The 17,837-nt window shown below is 34.1% G+C and overlaps 2 protein-coding genes across 10 annotated transcripts in view; one reads left to right on the plus strand and one right to left on the minus strand.

Annotated features, from left to right (window-relative positions):
- The window catches only part of LOC111721047 (uncharacterized protein C3orf20-like), a 55,266-nt gene extending 43,999 nt beyond the window's left edge, over positions 1–11,267 (plus strand). Inside the window, exons 4-7 of one of the 3 annotated variants that reach the window (XR_004229920.1) lie at positions 1,940–2,082; positions 5,723–5,758; positions 9,239–9,339; positions 11,173–11,267. Coding sequence is in view for 2 of the 3 variants with exons in the window: in XM_031940820.1 (XP_031796680.1) it covers positions 1,940–2,082; positions 5,723–5,758; positions 10,772–10,835 (243 nt within the window). In the remaining variant the exon portion in view is untranslated. Of the gene's footprint in view, positions 1–1,939; positions 2,083–5,722; positions 5,759–9,238; positions 9,387–10,771; positions 10,854–11,172 lie in introns of those variants that run through there. The other 2 variants (XM_031940820.1, XM_031940818.1) reach the window with 2 other exon arrangements.
- The window catches only part of VEZT (vezatin, adherens junctions transmembrane protein), a 101,294-nt gene continuing 83,810 nt past the window's right edge, over positions 354–17,837 (minus strand). For 2 of the 7 annotated variants that reach the window (XM_031940811.1, XM_012550571.3), the window contains exon 12: positions 11,079–16,868. In XM_031940811.1, coding sequence (XP_031796671.1) covers positions 16,288–16,868 — 581 coding nt within the window. In that variant the 3' untranslated portion in view covers positions 11,079–16,287. The other 5 variants (XM_031940816.1, XM_031940812.1, XM_031940815.1 and 2 more) reach the window with 4 other exon arrangements.

Consider the following 17,837-nt stretch of genomic DNA (forward strand, 5'->3'; position numbering starts at 1 on the left):
TCTATTTTCCATCAACTACATGTAAAAAAATTTTAACATTCATTTTAAGAAGTGAGCCCCAAATTCTCTTCCTGTCTTCCCACCTCCCTCAGTGAGAAGGCAAGCAATTTGATGTAGGTTTAAATGTTAAATCTTGCCAAATCTTGCCCTTCCAGGAGGAAGGATACTGAAATATTTTTAATGAAGTTAGATATTTCCAGGTGTGAGACATAGGGAAGTCACTTACCCTCTGCTTCAGTTTCCTTACCTGTAAAATAGGAATAATAAAAAGCACCTATCTCCCAGTGTGGTTGTGGAGGTCAGAAGAAATAAAATATGTAAAGTGCTTTAAATATTCTACTATGTAAATGCTAGCTACTATTAGGAAAATATTCTAGGGCATAAACTAGGACTTATTAGACATCTTAATTGAAAACAATCTCTTTTGTGACCCCTTATCATACAAAAAAACCAAAAACAGTCAACTAAGTTCTTTTTGCACCATTCCCCACCTACCACCACCAATCTTATGTTTTCTGGCCATTTATCTGGGTCTCTTAGACATTCTCAATCCTAATTATTTTTTAAAATTCTCTTGGGACACCTAAAATGATCAAAAGAAACACAGACTATTTATTTTTAAAAAGTAGAAGAAACTGAGATTATACAACATGTTATATACCAGCCTAAATAAATAAGGCTTCCAGTCTGCCCTGAAGGTTGACTTGTTAGGGCTTGAGTAACTGGGGCTGGACATGGAGTCTCCACTGGAAACATCTCTGTTTTTAGCTCTGTAGAAGCTCAGCCGGGTGCTGGGACCTCATTCTGTTTATGAAAAACAAAACAAAACCTGAAATACTCTGGTCAAGGGTCGAATCCATCCAGCACATGCAGTGCTTTTCCTTTCAGCAAAAGTGTTCTCCTCCTACGTTTGGGATCAAAACAAAGTGGAGGGGATATTACTTTTTTAATACAGTATTTTTAATATAAATAAAAGCACATTTAACCCTTCCTTATGGCAAAGGAACCAGAAAATTGCAAAAAGAAATAACTTAACATTAGTGAGCTTTGGGCTGCATTAAGAGAGATTGGATTTGGCCCAAAAGCTGTCATCAGCCAACTCATGCCTTAGATTCAAGATTGGATATTATTGTTTGAATTTGAGGTTTTTTTTTTTAAATGATACATAAACTTTAAGTTTCCAGAAATGAGAAGACTAGTTTTTTCCCCCCTTCCCTTTGGTTACTTTTTTTTGCATGGGATTTATTGTCTCAGTACTTTGGAATCTTCCTTTTTTTTCCCCCAAAGAAAATCACTGGCTGAATGTTTTTAAATCATGTCATCTCCAGGACTGACTGATTTGTTTCTATTTGGTCATATTCAGATACTCTTCCTGATTTATTATTTTCTGTCACTTCCTCACAGTACATGAGGGATAGTCATACTCAATATGGTGGGTCCTATTACTGTCATTGATGAGAACAGATTACACTAGAATACTTTCCTGAGTATTTTCTCCTTTGCAAAAATAGAAGCAGAATTCACAGAATCATAAATATCAATGTGGAAGGGACCTAAGAGGATATCTAATCCAATTTCCTTATTTTATAGATGAGGAAATTGAGATTTAGAGAGATTAAGTGACTCATTCAAAGTTACACAGAGACTTAGGGGTGGGATTTGAACTCAGGACCTCTGACTCCAGAACTAAAACTGCTGCAGTTTCCTGCCTATCTTCAATATAATCCATCAAATAACATTAAACATTGTCTGGTTCCCGATTTCTCTAATTGGCATGCTGTCTATTGAAAAAGATTATCAGTTTAATATTGTCTCTGGTTTTGTGGTAGATTTGTCTTCTTTTCACATGAAGAGTGAAAATTTCTGCTCGGGGACTTACTTTGTTATTTATATATATAACAAAGTAAGTGACTCTAATTCATTTCTTTGCTTCTTGCAGATGTACATCCAGGGAAAGCTGTTGTTTGCCAATTACGTGTTTAATGGGTACAGCACATCTGCTAAAGACCTTCAGAAACAAATTGTGAAGACCAGAAATGATTACCACCTGGGTTACTATCTACCTAATGACTTCAGATTTAGGTATGGTGACTTCAGCCATTCCCCACTGTTCTTATATTCCTATTTCCTGTAACTTACAGACTTGAAACTGAGTAAATTTATAATTTATAAAGAGCTAATTTATAAATCAACATCCAACCCATGCCTTCCATGAACAAGACAGCTTTGTTATTAGTACTGAGGTTTAGCTGGTTCTAGGACCCCTTCCAAGAATAAAAGGGTGAGATATGTTGATTCCATCATTCACTCATTTGGATTAAAAACATACTCTACCTACTTGAGGCTAATGTTCTTCTTTAACTTTACTGCTGGCCACCTATGCTTTCATGGCAAACCTAAAAATAAAAGAATTTGAGACTTTCCAGGTTCAAAAAAGGGGAGGAAGTGAGGGTAATTTGTTTTTATTTCATTATGGATAATTTCTGAGTCACTGGATGGGAAAACACACACACAAACATGCATATCTCTCTCTCACACATAACACACATTTATATAACTAAGCAAAACCTAGCAAGCAATAGTGTGCTTTTTGTATGGAATTGTGTGGAAAAACGCTTTTGTGGGGAAAAAAATGGTAGAAGGTAAGAAGAGGAGAGATCATTTAAATGCTTGTGCTGAAACTCTAAATCTGGTCCATGAATTCCTGTTGGAAACTGAGTAAAAAAACGAGCACAAAGAAAAGGAATAAGGAAGTACAGATTTTAATGCAAAATGAGAAATATAGGAATACCATAAAGTAGAGCCTTAGAAACACAAATACTGAACCTTGCCAAATAAAAGGAAAAAAAAAAACCTTTCATAAAATAATAGATTCAACCCCCCATATGATAAAATCCAGAAAATGATTTTTAAAAACATTTTTTTTTAAAAAGAAAGTTTAAAATTTTCAAAGATACACATTCTCAATGAGGATAGGAATGGTATAATTCTTACATATAAAACACTTAGTGATCAAAAAGGTATAAATAACCTCTGAAAGAACATTCTCAAATGATATTTATAAAGAACATTCAAACAGTTCAGCACCCAAATTAGTCTTTGAAGTGAAAACTTCAAGGACTTACTATGTAAACAAGCTTTAACTCTCTAAGCCACCGTATATTTTTATAAATTCCTTTTTCTTCCCCTTTAAGCATGGGTCTTTCTATCTTGCCCAGGTTAGATGGGCAGTGGTCACTCAGAGGCCCGATGATCTTCAATTCTGAGCACATGGAAGATGTAACCTGCTCCATCTTTCCAGGCTAGTTCAAGCCTCCTTAGCGAGTCTAGTAGCCTTTCACTTGAAGGGGCCAACCACACTGGTTCCAGCCTTAGTGTAGACATTCAATTAACATTAGCCCAGTTTCAGTTAGAAACTCTCACATTCAAGAGATCCACCAGCTTCAGCATCTTTTAGTACAAGGGATTATAGGCATGCTCCACCACAAAAGGCTATTCCACGTTCATAATTAGCAGTGCCAAAAGACATGAGAAAAGGTGAACAGAGTCTCTGCAGGAACTAAAGTCAGGATACATATACTGTACAAAAACACAATATAACTTCACTAACTTTAGGTTAAACATACAAAATAAGTTCTTCATTACTTAAATGTGCAAGGATTAGTGAACTAATATCATACAGCATTTAAGATTGTATTCAGATATTCTGACATTGAGAACTAAAAGGAAACAAACAAAGCTATAAAGTTGGATAAGCATTTGGTCTTTGTCTTTTCTTTTTGAAAACTGAAATAAAGGAATAGAAGTATGCTCTGGTTGCCATCAATTTGTTTCTCAGAAAACAGAATGTTATATACTTTAACATATTTAACATGTATTGGTCTACCTGCCATCTGGGGGGTGGGGGGAAAGGAGGGGAAAAATTGGAAAAAAGGTTTTGCAATTGCCATGCTGAAAAATTACCCATGCACATATCTTGTAAATAAAAAGCTATAATAATAAAAAAACTTAAAAAAAAGAAAAGAAAGAAAATAGAATGTTAGACAAAATGATCTACAAGGTATTTAGTTCCATAGGAACAATGTTATAAATGGTTGGAGTTAACTGGGGAGATATCTTTGCAGCAAGCTTCTTTGATAAAGGTTTCATATTTTTATTTAGGATAGCTAGGTAATAAAATGGATAGAATGCTGAAATCAAGAAGATCTGAATTAAAATTCTGTCTTAGACACTACTAGCTGTGTGAATCTGGACAAATCACTTAACCTCATCTGTAAATATGTAGATAATAATAGTACTTACTATGTAGTACTACTATGACTATTGGAAGGATCAAATGAGATGATATTTGTAAAGCACTCAGTAAACCTTAAAAGGCTATTTTTAAATACTAGCTTTTATTATGATTATGATATCCAAGATATATAGGAACTGATTCTAATATATAAGAACAAAGACCTTTCCCCAACAACTAAACCATCAAAGGACACAAATAGGCATTTTTCAGAAGAAAAATAAGCTATTAGTAGCCATATGCAAAAATACTCCAAATCATTATTAAGAGGACTGCAAATAGAAACAACTGAGGTCCCACTTCATCTGGGTAAGATTGATTTTAAAAAAGAAAATGATAAATGTTGGCGGGGCTATGAAAAAGAGAGGCACACTACTAATGCACTGTTGGTGGAGATGTGAAAGGCATAGTCATTCTGGAAAGCGATACAGAACTAAGTTCCATAAATTACCAAAGGGTTACTTATTAAAGTGTACATATGCTTTGATTCAGAAATACCACTAATAGGCCTATAATCAATCCAAAGAGGTAAATGAAAGAGTGAAAGGTCTCATGTACAAAAATATTCATAGCAGCAGTTTTACCATAGCATAGAACTAAGAATAAAGGGGATGCCTATCTATTGGAGAATGTTTGAAAAAATGATGGTATATAAATGCTATGGAATATCATTATGCCACAAAAATGAAAAAAGAGGTATAAATTCAGAGAAACCTGGGAAGACTTGTATGAACTGATATAGAAGAAGTAAGCAGAATCAGAACAGCTGGTATAATAACATCTTAAAAGAAAATAACTCCTATCAATACATTATTCCAGAAGACCAATGATATATGCTTTCCATGTTTTGACTGAAGGATGGAAGCTTGTTACATTGAAGGACTTTTTTGGGGGAGTGAAGTGATAATAAGAAGGAGGAGAAGGGGAAGAAGAGGAAAAGAATACCCTAAAAATTCTTTTAAAATGCACAGTAAAACAGAAGGAAATTCAGAGGGTGAAGTAGGACAGCTTTGGAGCGATCATGTTGAATTAATTATATAGTTAAAAAAAAACTGGTTATAGTAGAGATTTTAACTTTCACATGTAATATGAAAATGTTCATATCTGTTGTTTGTCAGTAGTAATAACAAAAAAAATTAAAATCTTGAAAATAACAAGTGGTTGATTGGTCAAAGGACATCAAGGAAGGTTTTCATGACTTTTTTGTGGAGTTTGAGTAAATTAATGAAATTCTTTATTTGTAGTCATTACAAAACAATGTTGATCAGGCCAACACCATGGGGTATTCCTCAACATTATCTGCATATTTAATTGAATGAAATAGGGAAACTTCATAGAAAAAATTTGGTGGTTATTTAGGCAAAATTAAATTATTCAGAGGATATTAAGAAACATCTTTCAAATGACTAATCTTTCTGTTTTCAACAGGAATCAAAAGCCAAAGAGGACTGTTAATGGACACTGGTAAGATAGTCTACATTATATTAATAACCATACAATTGAATTTGTATATGAGAAAACCTCAACTTTGCTATATTCAGAGAGATAAATTCTCAGGATGGTTTCCAGGTGATGAAGTTGTTCACCCAGAGCAACCCTCTAAGATTAGAATGGGAGGCTCTACCCAAATCCATGAAATTATGATGCTTTAACTTTTGATTCTTAAGTACTGAAGAAAAACAATAAGGAATAGACAAATTGGGCAAGTGATGAAAGATAAGTGCTCAGTAAGTACTAACTTCAATGCTACTGAAACACAGAAGTGATTGGCTGTTAATTCTTCTGGATCATTTGAGGGGACCAAACCATCCAAACAACTCAAGTTAATGAATTATTTGATATTGGTCATGAACTTCAGGTAATTTTTTTTTCAGGTAAATTCATTTATTTCATATGCTCTAATTAACCTTGCTTCAATGATAACAACATAGTGTAACCATAATGAATGGAAATCATTATCAAAGATTGTTTTGTGTGACTCTAACCTTTGTCAAGTAGTCCTTTTTGACTCATACCAATTAATAAACACATGTAGGACTATGGGAGTGTATCACCAAGAAAGACTGAGACATGAGATAATTTTATTTAATCAATAAAAATAAACTATGCCAGATAATGATGACTAAAAAAAAAAAAAACTTGAACACAGAAACAGAATAAAATAGAAGTATGTACTTAAATTTTCTTTATTCCATAAAATGTGAGGACAGTAGCCATTTAGTTCAGAGACTCATTTCAAATTCTATCAACTTAGATCTTTGAGAGGAAGTGTACCTTCACCAGTCATGGTAAATTCTAAAATTAATATTCCATTAAGATGGAAAGATAAAATGCTAGAGGTAGACTTAAGGCAACAAGGTCAACTCAGCTATGGGTTAAAGAAAGTGTTAAGAATTCTGCAGATCCAAGAGGTTTAAAATAAATCCACATTTAGAATAGGGAGAAAGACAAACAATTGAGGAAGCATCCAAGTTTTATGTTTAAGACTGAGCTAGGATATTGTTCAAAAGAAAGTCTTGAATCATGGCAGTTCATTAATTGTTTTGACTTGCACACCTGTCAGATTGGCTAAGATGACAGGAAAAATTAATGATGATTGTTGGAGGGGATGCGGGAAAACTGGGACATTGATGCATTGTTGGTGGAGTTGTGAACGAATCCAACCATTTTGGAGAGTAGTTTGGAACTATGCTCAAAAAGTTATCAAACTGTGCATACCCTTTGATCCAGCAGTGTTACTACTGGGATTATATCCCAAAGAGATTATAAAGAAGGGAAAGGGACCTGTATGTGCACGAATGTTTGTGGCAGCCCTTTTTGTAGTGGCTAAAAACTGGAAACTGAATGGATGTCCATCAGTTGGAGAATGGCTGAATAAATTGTGGTATATGAATATTATGGAATATTACTGTTCTGTAAGAAATGACCAACAGGATGATTTCAGAAAGGCCTGGAGAGACTTACACGAACTGATGCTGAGTGAAATGAGCAGGACCAGGAGATCATTATATACTTCAACAACAATACTATATGATGACCAGTTCTGATGGACCAGGCCATCCTCAGCAACGAGATCAACCAAATCATTTCTAATGGAGCAGTAATGAACTGAACTAGCTATGCCCAGAAAAAGAACTCTGGGAGATGACTAAAAACCATTACATTGAATTCCCAATCCCTATATTTATGCACACCTGCATTTTTGATTTCCTTCACAAGCTAATTGTACAATATTTCAGAGTCTGATTCTTTTTGTACAGCAAAATAATGTTTTGGTCATGTGTATCTAATTTATATTTTAATAAATTTAACATCTACTGGTCATCCTGCCATCTAGGGGAGGGGGTGGGGGGGTAAGAGGTAAAAAATTGGAACAAGAGGTTTGGCAATTGTTAATGCTGTAAAGTTACCCATGCATATATCCTGTAAATAAAAGGCTATTAAATAAAAAAAAAAATTGTTTTGACTTGAGGCACAATGGATAGAGTGCTGGATGGAAGTTAGGAACATCTGAGTTCAAATCTAGTTTCTGAAGTTGTGGTACTAATTGTATTCTAGGCAAGTCTATGAGCCTCCGTATCTTCACCTATAAAATAGGGATAATAATAGAGCCTGCTTCCCAAGATGATTGATGAGATAATATTTGTAAAATACTTTAGAAACCTTAAAGCAATGTATGAAAGTTAGTTATTATAAACTGCCTCTGCTCTAAAGACTTGATACTAACCAATACAAGAATATATCAGCTTTTATTCAGTGAGGTGAATCTATGAACTGGGCAAATACTACCATTTCTCATCAAACCTGTCCCCGTCATCCTAGAAAGTGAATTAATTCTAGCTAAGAGATTTAGGCTAAGAGAGCAGAAATCTGGTCAACCCAGATGATTAAGACAATCAATAAATCATCTTCAATTCTGAAGGTAGATTCCAAGCCTTATCTGGCAATTTGGATTGGTTTTAAAGATGAGTCCAGGAACCTAATTTAGCCCAGTGTTCCTGGACCATATTTCAACTATTTTATCATGTTGTCAAAATCCTTAAGGATATTCCCAGAGCATCTAATAGGGATGAGAAAATGACTTTTTAATTTTTTTAGAGCGGAAGCCACTCTTAACACTTGACCAAGTACTAAGGGCTGGTGTTCAACAGATCACTCAGATTGCTCCATAAGAATGAGAAGAATAGGAATATTGTTATTTTAAAATGAGCCGAATTCTTTTAAGAATTTTTTTGGTAACGAAGAACACCATTCTGTACAGAACATAAACATTACCATGAAATCATTCAAGTAGTTTAAATAATTTCCAGATGAACACAAGCTAGTCTCAGAATAAAATAAACTACAAAGGTCAAGGGCATCTTGATTACAAAGAAATAATAACCATCTCTTTACCTCTAACAACACTCATTCTGCAGAGTTCAAGTGGGAAAGAAAAATATGTATTTTCAGACTATGCTGTGTTGGAGATCAGCAAACCAAGGCACTCAATTTGGAAAAACAAACAAACAACAACAACAACAACAACAAAATCCCAAACTGAAGTGGTAAACGAATTAAATGATTTCATTTTTAAAGCTGGAAATAATTTTGGTTACAATATAGTCAGCCAGCTGATAAACGTTTAACAGCATCAACTATGTGCCAGGCACGGTGTTAAGAGTATTAAAGCAATCACTTATAACATGTCAACTCCTCAGTTTTTATGTGTGGATTAAATATACCGACTCTGCTGCTCTAACTGGTTAACAAATTAAAATTACATAACCATTACAAAAATGTAGCTGTAACTGGTCATTTCAGTTAATTAAAATTCAGGATCCTAAATTTCCCTTTTCGGCATAATGAATTTCTAACTCTTTTTATAAAGACTGCCTGCTTTCTGGGTTACTGTGTGGATACTGAAAGTGTTTTCTCCTTCTTTCTCATCTATCATCCTCTCAGATAGGATTTTCCGGGCCGGGCAGAAAAATAATATTTTTCCTCCCGCCATGGCTGCAAACTGCACTGAACTGGGCAACTTTTCTCCAGACATGATGGCAGAAGTAAGTCAGCTTTTGAGAACTCATATTCTAGACTTGGTTTTCCTGTTGAATTATTAGCAAAAATAGATGTTTTAATCAATGTGTTTTATTTTGAATCCCTTTTCAAGCCCATTAAATATGTTTGAAGGGGCCTATTTTCTCTCTGACCCCAACCTTATCTATGCCATGGTTGCCTTCCAGGTAAACTGGCTTATCTGTATTAAGTGTGACTTTTGAGTAATAGGAGCACAACCAGGGGATTTTTTGCAGTCTTTAAAGACACAGTTCATGGGGGTCAGAGTGGTATGGAAGGCTGAATTAACAACAAATAGTAAGATTTAGAAATGAATTTAAAAGATCCCATTACTTGGGGGCTTATACATATCAAGGTTATGAGTTTATATTTAAAATTTAAACTCGTGTTTATACATGCACAAAATCAAATTTGCCAAATGTTCATTTTTCTCAAAGAAAATAATTCCATCTTTGATAAGATGATTAAATCTGAATAATAAAATTTTGTAAGAAGTAGAATGTGGAGAAAAAATAAACCAAATATTTAACATGATCATCAGGTTTAAGACAGGACAATTCATTGAGCTTTTTAAAATGTATTTTTTTCAAGAAATGAAGTTATTTTTCTAAAAATTTCATTATTAGCTCTGGGATAGGGACTGGACTTGTGATTTCACTGACAGGGTGCTCCCAGCTAAGGAAACTCCCTCTTCTAAGGCAGAATTGTATTTTCTCTGCAGTTTAACAATATCAGAACCAGGAGTTATTCAGAGGTTTGTGGATAGATTTCAAAAGGTTTATGAATCTGAGTAAGTTGTTTTCACCAACTTCTAAATTAAAGTAGAATAAGCTGGTGGCACAGTGGATAGAACCCTGGGCTTGGAGTCAGGAAAACCCAAGTGCAAATTCAGCTTCAGACACTTACTAGCTGTGTGATCTGGACAGGTGACAACTTGTGTTTACCTAAATTCACTGAAAAGGGAAATGGCAAACCACTCCAGTATCTTTGCCAAGAAAGCTCCATGGACAGTTTAGTCCATTGGATCACAAAGAGTTGGATGTGAATTAAAAAAATTTTTTTCTGAGGAATCCATAGATTTCACCAATCAGCTGAAGATATCAATGACACATATAAGAGAATTGCCTAGAGTAATGAAAAGTGAAATGTCTTACTGAATCAGTATGTATTAAGGGAAGGGCTTCTTAACCTATTTGGTGACATGAATTCTTTTAACAGGTTAGTAAAACCTAAAAATCCCCTTCTCAGAGTTTTGTTGGTTTAAATATGCATGCACATGTGTGTGCAAAATGAGCCTCCGTATCTTTGCAATTGCGATTGCAAAGGAAACCATTTATATTGATATATAGTTATCAAATATTAAACAGTTCATAAACCCCAGGTTACAGATTCCTCCATCCAATAACTTATCCCTTAAAGGTGCAGATGCAGTGCAGCACAGTTTGTTAGAGGAGTAAGTGGGAAGTCCAAGCCTTTTCTCTGAAAAAATCTGGTGTCTGATTCAGAGAGAAAATGCTGTGTGTAAAACTCTCAACTCCCAGCATATAAGTCTAAATGGTCTAGTTTTAATCATGGCAAATAGATCTTCCCAACAGAAATTAAAACACATTGGAAGGAAATGCAAGATTTTTCTGTCCAGTACAATTTTCACTTGTGAAAAACTCAATTATCCAACAATTTGGAACAATCAAGAACCACAATTTAAAAATGAAAACTTGAGCAGATAAAATGTCACAAAAATTCATTTGTGAACTTTACTCCAAGAAGGGGGCCTTAGGCCGCATGATCTATTTATTTTTATTTTATCCCCAACTTCACAGAAGCAGTATTAAAACTGAAGAGAGAAGGGGAAAATTACAAATTGGAATACTGACATTCACAACAGAAGAAATCAACATTCTGGCATCAACAGACATAAAATTTAAACAAAACCCAGTAAAGAGTGGTCATTTAATGTAGGGGCAGCAAACAGTCCTATTCACTTTAATGGGCCTCAAGGCAAACAGTCCAACAACTGAGATATAGAATCAGAGGAGTAATGTGGAAAAATAGGGGGTTGTAGTTAGGTTAGGAACCTGTGTTCAAATACTGCTTCTAATTAGCTGTGACCCTGGATGGAAAAATCACTCACCCTCTCTTGACCTCAGCTTACTAGTCTCAAAAATGGGGATTACAATGAGCAAAAGCACTTACTTTAGTGAGTTGGGAAGCCTGAATGACTTAACATATGCAAAGTGCTCCGAAAACTTTAAAGCACTATACAAATATCAGGTATTGATAGTCGGCTATGTTTTAAGAAGGCAGGGAAATATGTAATATATCTTACAAAAAATTTTCCATTTAAAATGGTTTTAAAAAATGTGGAGGCATAAAAAACTAAGGCAAAACCTCCTATAGAATATCTGGCTGCCTAGAATGACTCATTACTTTAGGATTCCCATTAGACACAATTCACTAGATAATGCTTGCATTTTTCCAAATGGATGATTTGTCTGTGGACACTTAGGATGACTTAGACAATTAAAGAAGTTTGTGGATCTGCCTCATTAATAACAAAACATCTGACAACAGTATATTGGGATGTGTTTATAAATACACAGATTTACAAACGTATTATATAAGGAAATGCTGGAAAGCTGTTAGGAATTTAATTTTTCAAGTTCAGAATTCTAAAACCTTATTTTTATATTGAACTTGAAAGCTTAGAGAAATCCATCCTTTACAAGTCACTTCAATAGTGAAATAGCCTTCAAGCCTCTGGCACATACTGTCCCTATGTTCTAGGAAGATCTCTTAAGATTAGGAGAAGGTGCCACCCTGCATTGGGGGAGAGAATTTCCTCACTAGGGAGCTCCCTATGACAATGAAATCCTAAAGTTAGTGCCTATCTATTCTTCTTATGCAGAAATTTCACTGTCTAGATCCCAGGAGAAAACAAGAAAGGAAGCAGAAATGAGCTAGAACAGTCAGATTATCAGATGAGCCAAAAATCTATGTATTTAAGCTCATATTCTTCAGTAAGACTCATATATAGCATTTTAGTTTTATTTAATGCATGATTCCAATAAAGTCAGTTATCTGGTTTCTGATAACCAGCAGGTTAGGAGACATCAACAGCCCCAAGCAGCAGCTTAGCATCAGACAGGATTCTGGTCCTTTTGTGTTGGAACAACCACTGGGCCGATCTCGTTAGCCTTTAACTGCATATTATAGCACACTAAAGTAATTAATGTCCCCATGTGACAGATAATATAAAGGTTTAACTATGGTCTATATGCTCTGTTTGAGAAGATGGAAACACGTGTAATATATTTTAACGAGAATTATCAAAAATAGCTCAATCAACCATCAACAGATTTCATGCTTAAAAAGTTAACTATCAATTATTGGAAAAATTTCCTTAAATATGGATGATTTCCTTTTTCAGTGATTAAGGATAAATGAGAAATTACTGCACTTAAGGAGAAGATATATAATTTCAACAAAACTTGTGAGGTGTGGCTTTATTTTAATGATGAAATTATTTTGTGGGCCATTACTGACTTAAGCAAATCCTATTTGGCATTGAATATATATGTATATTTAGAAAAAGAATAAATTGAAAAATCTGATTTTCTATGACCCTGTTTCTTGGTGGTAGCTAATCCAAAAAAATGTGACTGAATGTCAAATGAATCCATCTTATTTGTTTTTCTAGTTGCAGTAACAATGACTTGAAAATTTTTGAGTATAATTATTTCAACAAAGATAGCCTGGAATTGGATTCAGAAGCTCTATTTTTGGGACTAGTTCATGTAATTCTCTCCTTTTCCCATTAGAAGATAACAGATAAATTTACCTCAAATTGTTTTAAATACAAAGAAATCATTATGATTTATTTTGGGGGCTTCTCTCTACACAACATCTGTGTGTGTGTGTATATATATATATATATACACACACACACATATATATGTATATACACGTGTGCATTTCTGAGAATTGGGTCTTTTAGTCTATTTCAGTAATATATGTACACTAGATGACCAGTCATAGTTTCAAAAATTCTATTTCCAAAATTAGATGCCATATATTATTATAACTCAAGTTTGAGAAAAGGAGCTAAACCATGAAGAATTTATCCCAATATTGGAAAATAGTAGAGATAAAGAAAATTTTTTTTGTGATATTAAAATCTCAAATTGGTAATTTTTAAGTGTCTGAAAGAGTCATTAGTAATTTTTTGTGTTTCTTATAACTGGAGAGTTTAGTTCTTATAGAAACAGTAAAAAAAAAAAAAGTAACTTAGATTTAATTACTTTAATTCTATAATTCCTACTTAAGAAATAAAGTGACTAGACAAACAATATACAGTCACAAACTTAAATTCTTAAAAAATCTAGTTGTGGGCATGTAGGAATTTTAACAAAAACTAAAAGAACAATCACAGCATGCTCAATGATTCCAGGTTCATTCTTTAAAATGACTTTTCAATTGTGGAAAAGTTGTTGAAAACTTGGTGGGCAAGAATGTTTTGAAAATTTTTCAGAACAAATTATCTAAATAATTTCCCTAACCAGAATTGCATGAATTAAGGAAATGGGGAAAATTCTATCTGTGTTTTCTGACTGTACAAACATGGACTGTGTGAAGGAATGGTGGCTTGGGAGAGCAGGGTATTCAGCTCCAAATCTGGCTCTGCCCCTTAATCTCTGTGCGGTCTTAGACAATTTATATGACTGCTGTGGGCACCAGTTTTCTTAACACCACACAGAAGGGGTTGATTTAGATGGGCTTGAAGAATCCTTTCCATTGTAAATCTATGATCCTTTGGTTTTAAGGGACTTATATTGTTTAAGACTAGGAGAAAAACTATCACTGTTTCTGATGGGCATAGCAGTTAAAGAGAAATAAAAAGGTTTGTAAATAAGTAGGACATATACTTTTAGAGAAAAATCCAATTTATTAAAAGAATCATTTATATTGAGACAAAGATGCTATTGTTTCTAATGGAGTAACTGTACAACAACCTAAACATTTGCCTATTTCATTTATTGTTTGGTACAGATACATTCTGTGGCCAAGATTTCTTTTTAGTTTCAGGGACACTGAAGGAATGCCATGTCTATAAAAATTGTTGGGATAGCTTCTATAGCAAAGGAAACATCTTATTAAGCCAGGATGTGTAGAAATATATATATTTTTTCTGTTCTATCTCTCCCTCTCAACTTAGGCCAACAATTACTAGATAAGCAATGAGGGTCTATTATCCATGCCCAATAATTTAGCACCTATAGTGGCTAATGGTCTATCTGGGAACCAAATAACATAATGCAAATGAACACAGGTAACTTGACAAAATGCTTTTGTTATTCTCATTTATGTGATCTATGTAGGGGATATATGGTAAAGTCAAACAATATTAATATTAATTCTTAGGAGAAGTATAATCAAGAACTATTAGTGAAGATGACATTCACATGTAGTTGAAATTATTTCAAGATGAAAGATGAATCTTGGAAACTGTGCAGAAGAATAAAAAAAATTAAGAATATCAAATAACCTTCCAAGATCCAAGATGCAAGATCATGGTTGTAACATTTTAACATGAAAATATTTAAGGGTGAATAAAAAGGGCCAAGTAGTAAAGTTTGAAATTCTTGATTAAATCTTCTGAGAATATTTCATACTGAAAATAAAACCACATCTAGACAAACATCGGAGGAAACAGGGACAAAACTATTAAGGATGCTTTTCCTAAAGTTACCCTTTTTTAATCCTTGTACCACAAGATACAAATGCTGCTAATAAGAGAATGAATAACATTGATATCTAAGAAGAGTAAGTAATTTATATAAGAACATATGATGATACAATACATAGAAAAGGGCATTTTTCTCTTAAATTTCACTAAATATATTTAAGAAAATACAGTAGACTCCCAGATACACACTCACATTAATTTCCTGATGGATCCCAGAATTTTAGCCAAAGCAAACATTTACTCTTCCTAAAAGTATAAAGGATGCCAACTATCCATGTGGAACAGTATGCCAACTTTTGGAAACAATCATCTTTCTACAATTTCTTCACTTAAACTGTTAAGATATCAGAATCTGAATTTGTGATTTTATGAAACTTTAAAGATAATCCACATTATACCATTACCTCTCTAAATCTAGGGAAGAATCAAACTGGATTGTGGTGTTCTTTTGATAGCCAATAGAAAGCAAATTAAAGAAATGCCATATCAAGAGGAAACTTTTCAAATAAATGTTACATTAAAAAACCCCACAAATGATTCATTAACTCACCTTGAAATTTTGTTAATCAATATACACATATATAATAAACCTGGGAAACCACAAAGGTGGTTTTCTTAAAACTACTTTCCAATCCCAAACCCTAGGACACATAAATTATATGGATAGTTGAATATTTTTATTTAAATCTAACTCTTGTTTCAGGATTGTAATGAATTAAAGAAAATACAGATGACTTGCCATGAACACACACATACTACAGTTACTAAGTGCAAAGGTAAAAGTGGTAAAGAAGGCATCACACCAAATAGTTGTGTTCTTTCAGTGTGATTCCAATTACCTTTTTCAAGAGCAAATTCAGGCCAGAAATAGGAAATACACATTTCATATTATAAGTGATAAACTGACAAAATCTTGAAATCATCGCCATAGTATCAGTCAATGTCATAATAAAATAGCAGTTTCTTCTAGGGAGATTTTGCATGTTCCCATATATGCAAGAAAATGGAAACACTCTCTCAGTGCGCCATTTAAGAGTAATTTAGATCAGTTTTTCCAACTATGATTTTCTCTGTGAAGCCTTATTAAGTAACCCCTTATGGGGTATGAATGCATCATCCCTTTTAATGGAACACTCTGAAACTTCTTTATCCAGCTAAGAAGCCTAATATGATGTTTCTTAAGTACTGAGAATTATATTCCTTTATTTTCTACATTTGTTTCTTTGTTCTTGCTTTCTTCAGCCTTGTTTTCATTTTCTTGTCTTGTCTGCTGTTCTTCATCTTCCTCTTCTATCTCACTGTCTTCAAAAGTCTGTTCCTCCATGTTGGTAAACGTAAGAGATCTTGCAGCCACTTGTGCAGCAAGACCAGAAGTGATGCTGAAATCTGGGGCTGGGTGGAGACGTGCCAGCCTCTCCCGGATGGAGGCCTGTAAAGAGCCACTGAGGGCCGACTGAGGAGTCTCCCCACCTCCTTTGGGAGTGTGCTCAGACTCATTTTCACTCTCACACTGGTAACATGTTCGTTCTTCAGCCTCTGCCAAGAAGCCTTCTTTCACAGCATTGTCTTTATTTTGACAGTCTGAAGAAATGTCACATACATACTCAGTCCTACTTATTTCATTGTCATTTGGGGTAGGATTTAGTTCACTATTTCCCTCTTCAGGGTCAATTTCATTTTTATGACCCTCCTTTTCTTTATTTGAATTCACAGATGATTCTGAATTATTAATGGGGTCCATTGGCTCTACAGGAGACAAGGGTTTCATCACAGCTTAAAAGAAAAAAAAAAGAAAAATAACTAAGGCAATCTCTTAATGATTGAGGGACTGGGTATACTAAATGCAAGATCTGAATTTGAATTATAACAAACTTCTCTTAAACAACAAAAAATCCAAGTTAAGTAAAATCAGGAATATTTGGTGAAATGATGAAAATTATAAAGCCAGAAACTTTTATAAGCAACATATGAGGTAGAAAAAGAAATGAATTAAGCAGATGATTTGGATTTTAGAGAGATTAGAGATAAGATGCAGCTCAATTCTGAAAATATCTGAAACTATATTTTTAGTTAAAAAAAAATATGTCTTTTCCTAATTATGTACCAGAAATAGGCCTGATAAAATAATTTGGAAAACACTAATCTCTCAAATGAACATCTATTTTGTATATTAAAACACAGTGTAGTAAAGATGCAAACAGATAAGCAAGTGAGTGACCTAACAAATCTTAGGTGAAAAAAAAAGCATGTCTATGTATGACACTAATTCCTACTCTGTTCATTTTAAACCAATGAAAAACAGAAACACTAATGAAATAAAATCTGCATTCAAGATCAGCCACTGTACGAAGCACAATGCATAGATATGTTGGATATCCATACGGCAGGAGAAGTTGTCCTTGCAAGGGAAATGTAGTTTTATTTAGCCCCTCTCGATGTTAGTAGATAGTGGGTCCCATTGCCAGCAACAGGGAGCTTGCCAGGCAGTCTCTCCTCCCAGCAGGAGGGGGTTAGTACAATACGATCTAATGAAGCATGGCTGAAGACAAAAACAATGTGCCTCTTGAAGAACTGGAGTCTATTAACTTTTTTTTTTTTTTTTGCAAAGCAAGTGTCCATTTCCAAAAGACATTCCCTAAGCTGCAGTCGCTTCACTAGAGTAGCAGCAACAACATAGACAAAAATGGCAACAGCAGGCTCCCGGGTGGAATTTCCCTTTCTAATTCCATTCGGACTTTACCC

This window comes from Sarcophilus harrisii, chromosome 5 (genome assembly GCF_902635505.1).
Source record: "Sarcophilus harrisii chromosome 5, mSarHar1.11, whole genome shotgun sequence".
Classification (NCBI taxonomy): domain Eukaryota; kingdom Metazoa; phylum Chordata; class Mammalia; order Dasyuromorphia; family Dasyuridae; genus Sarcophilus; species Sarcophilus harrisii.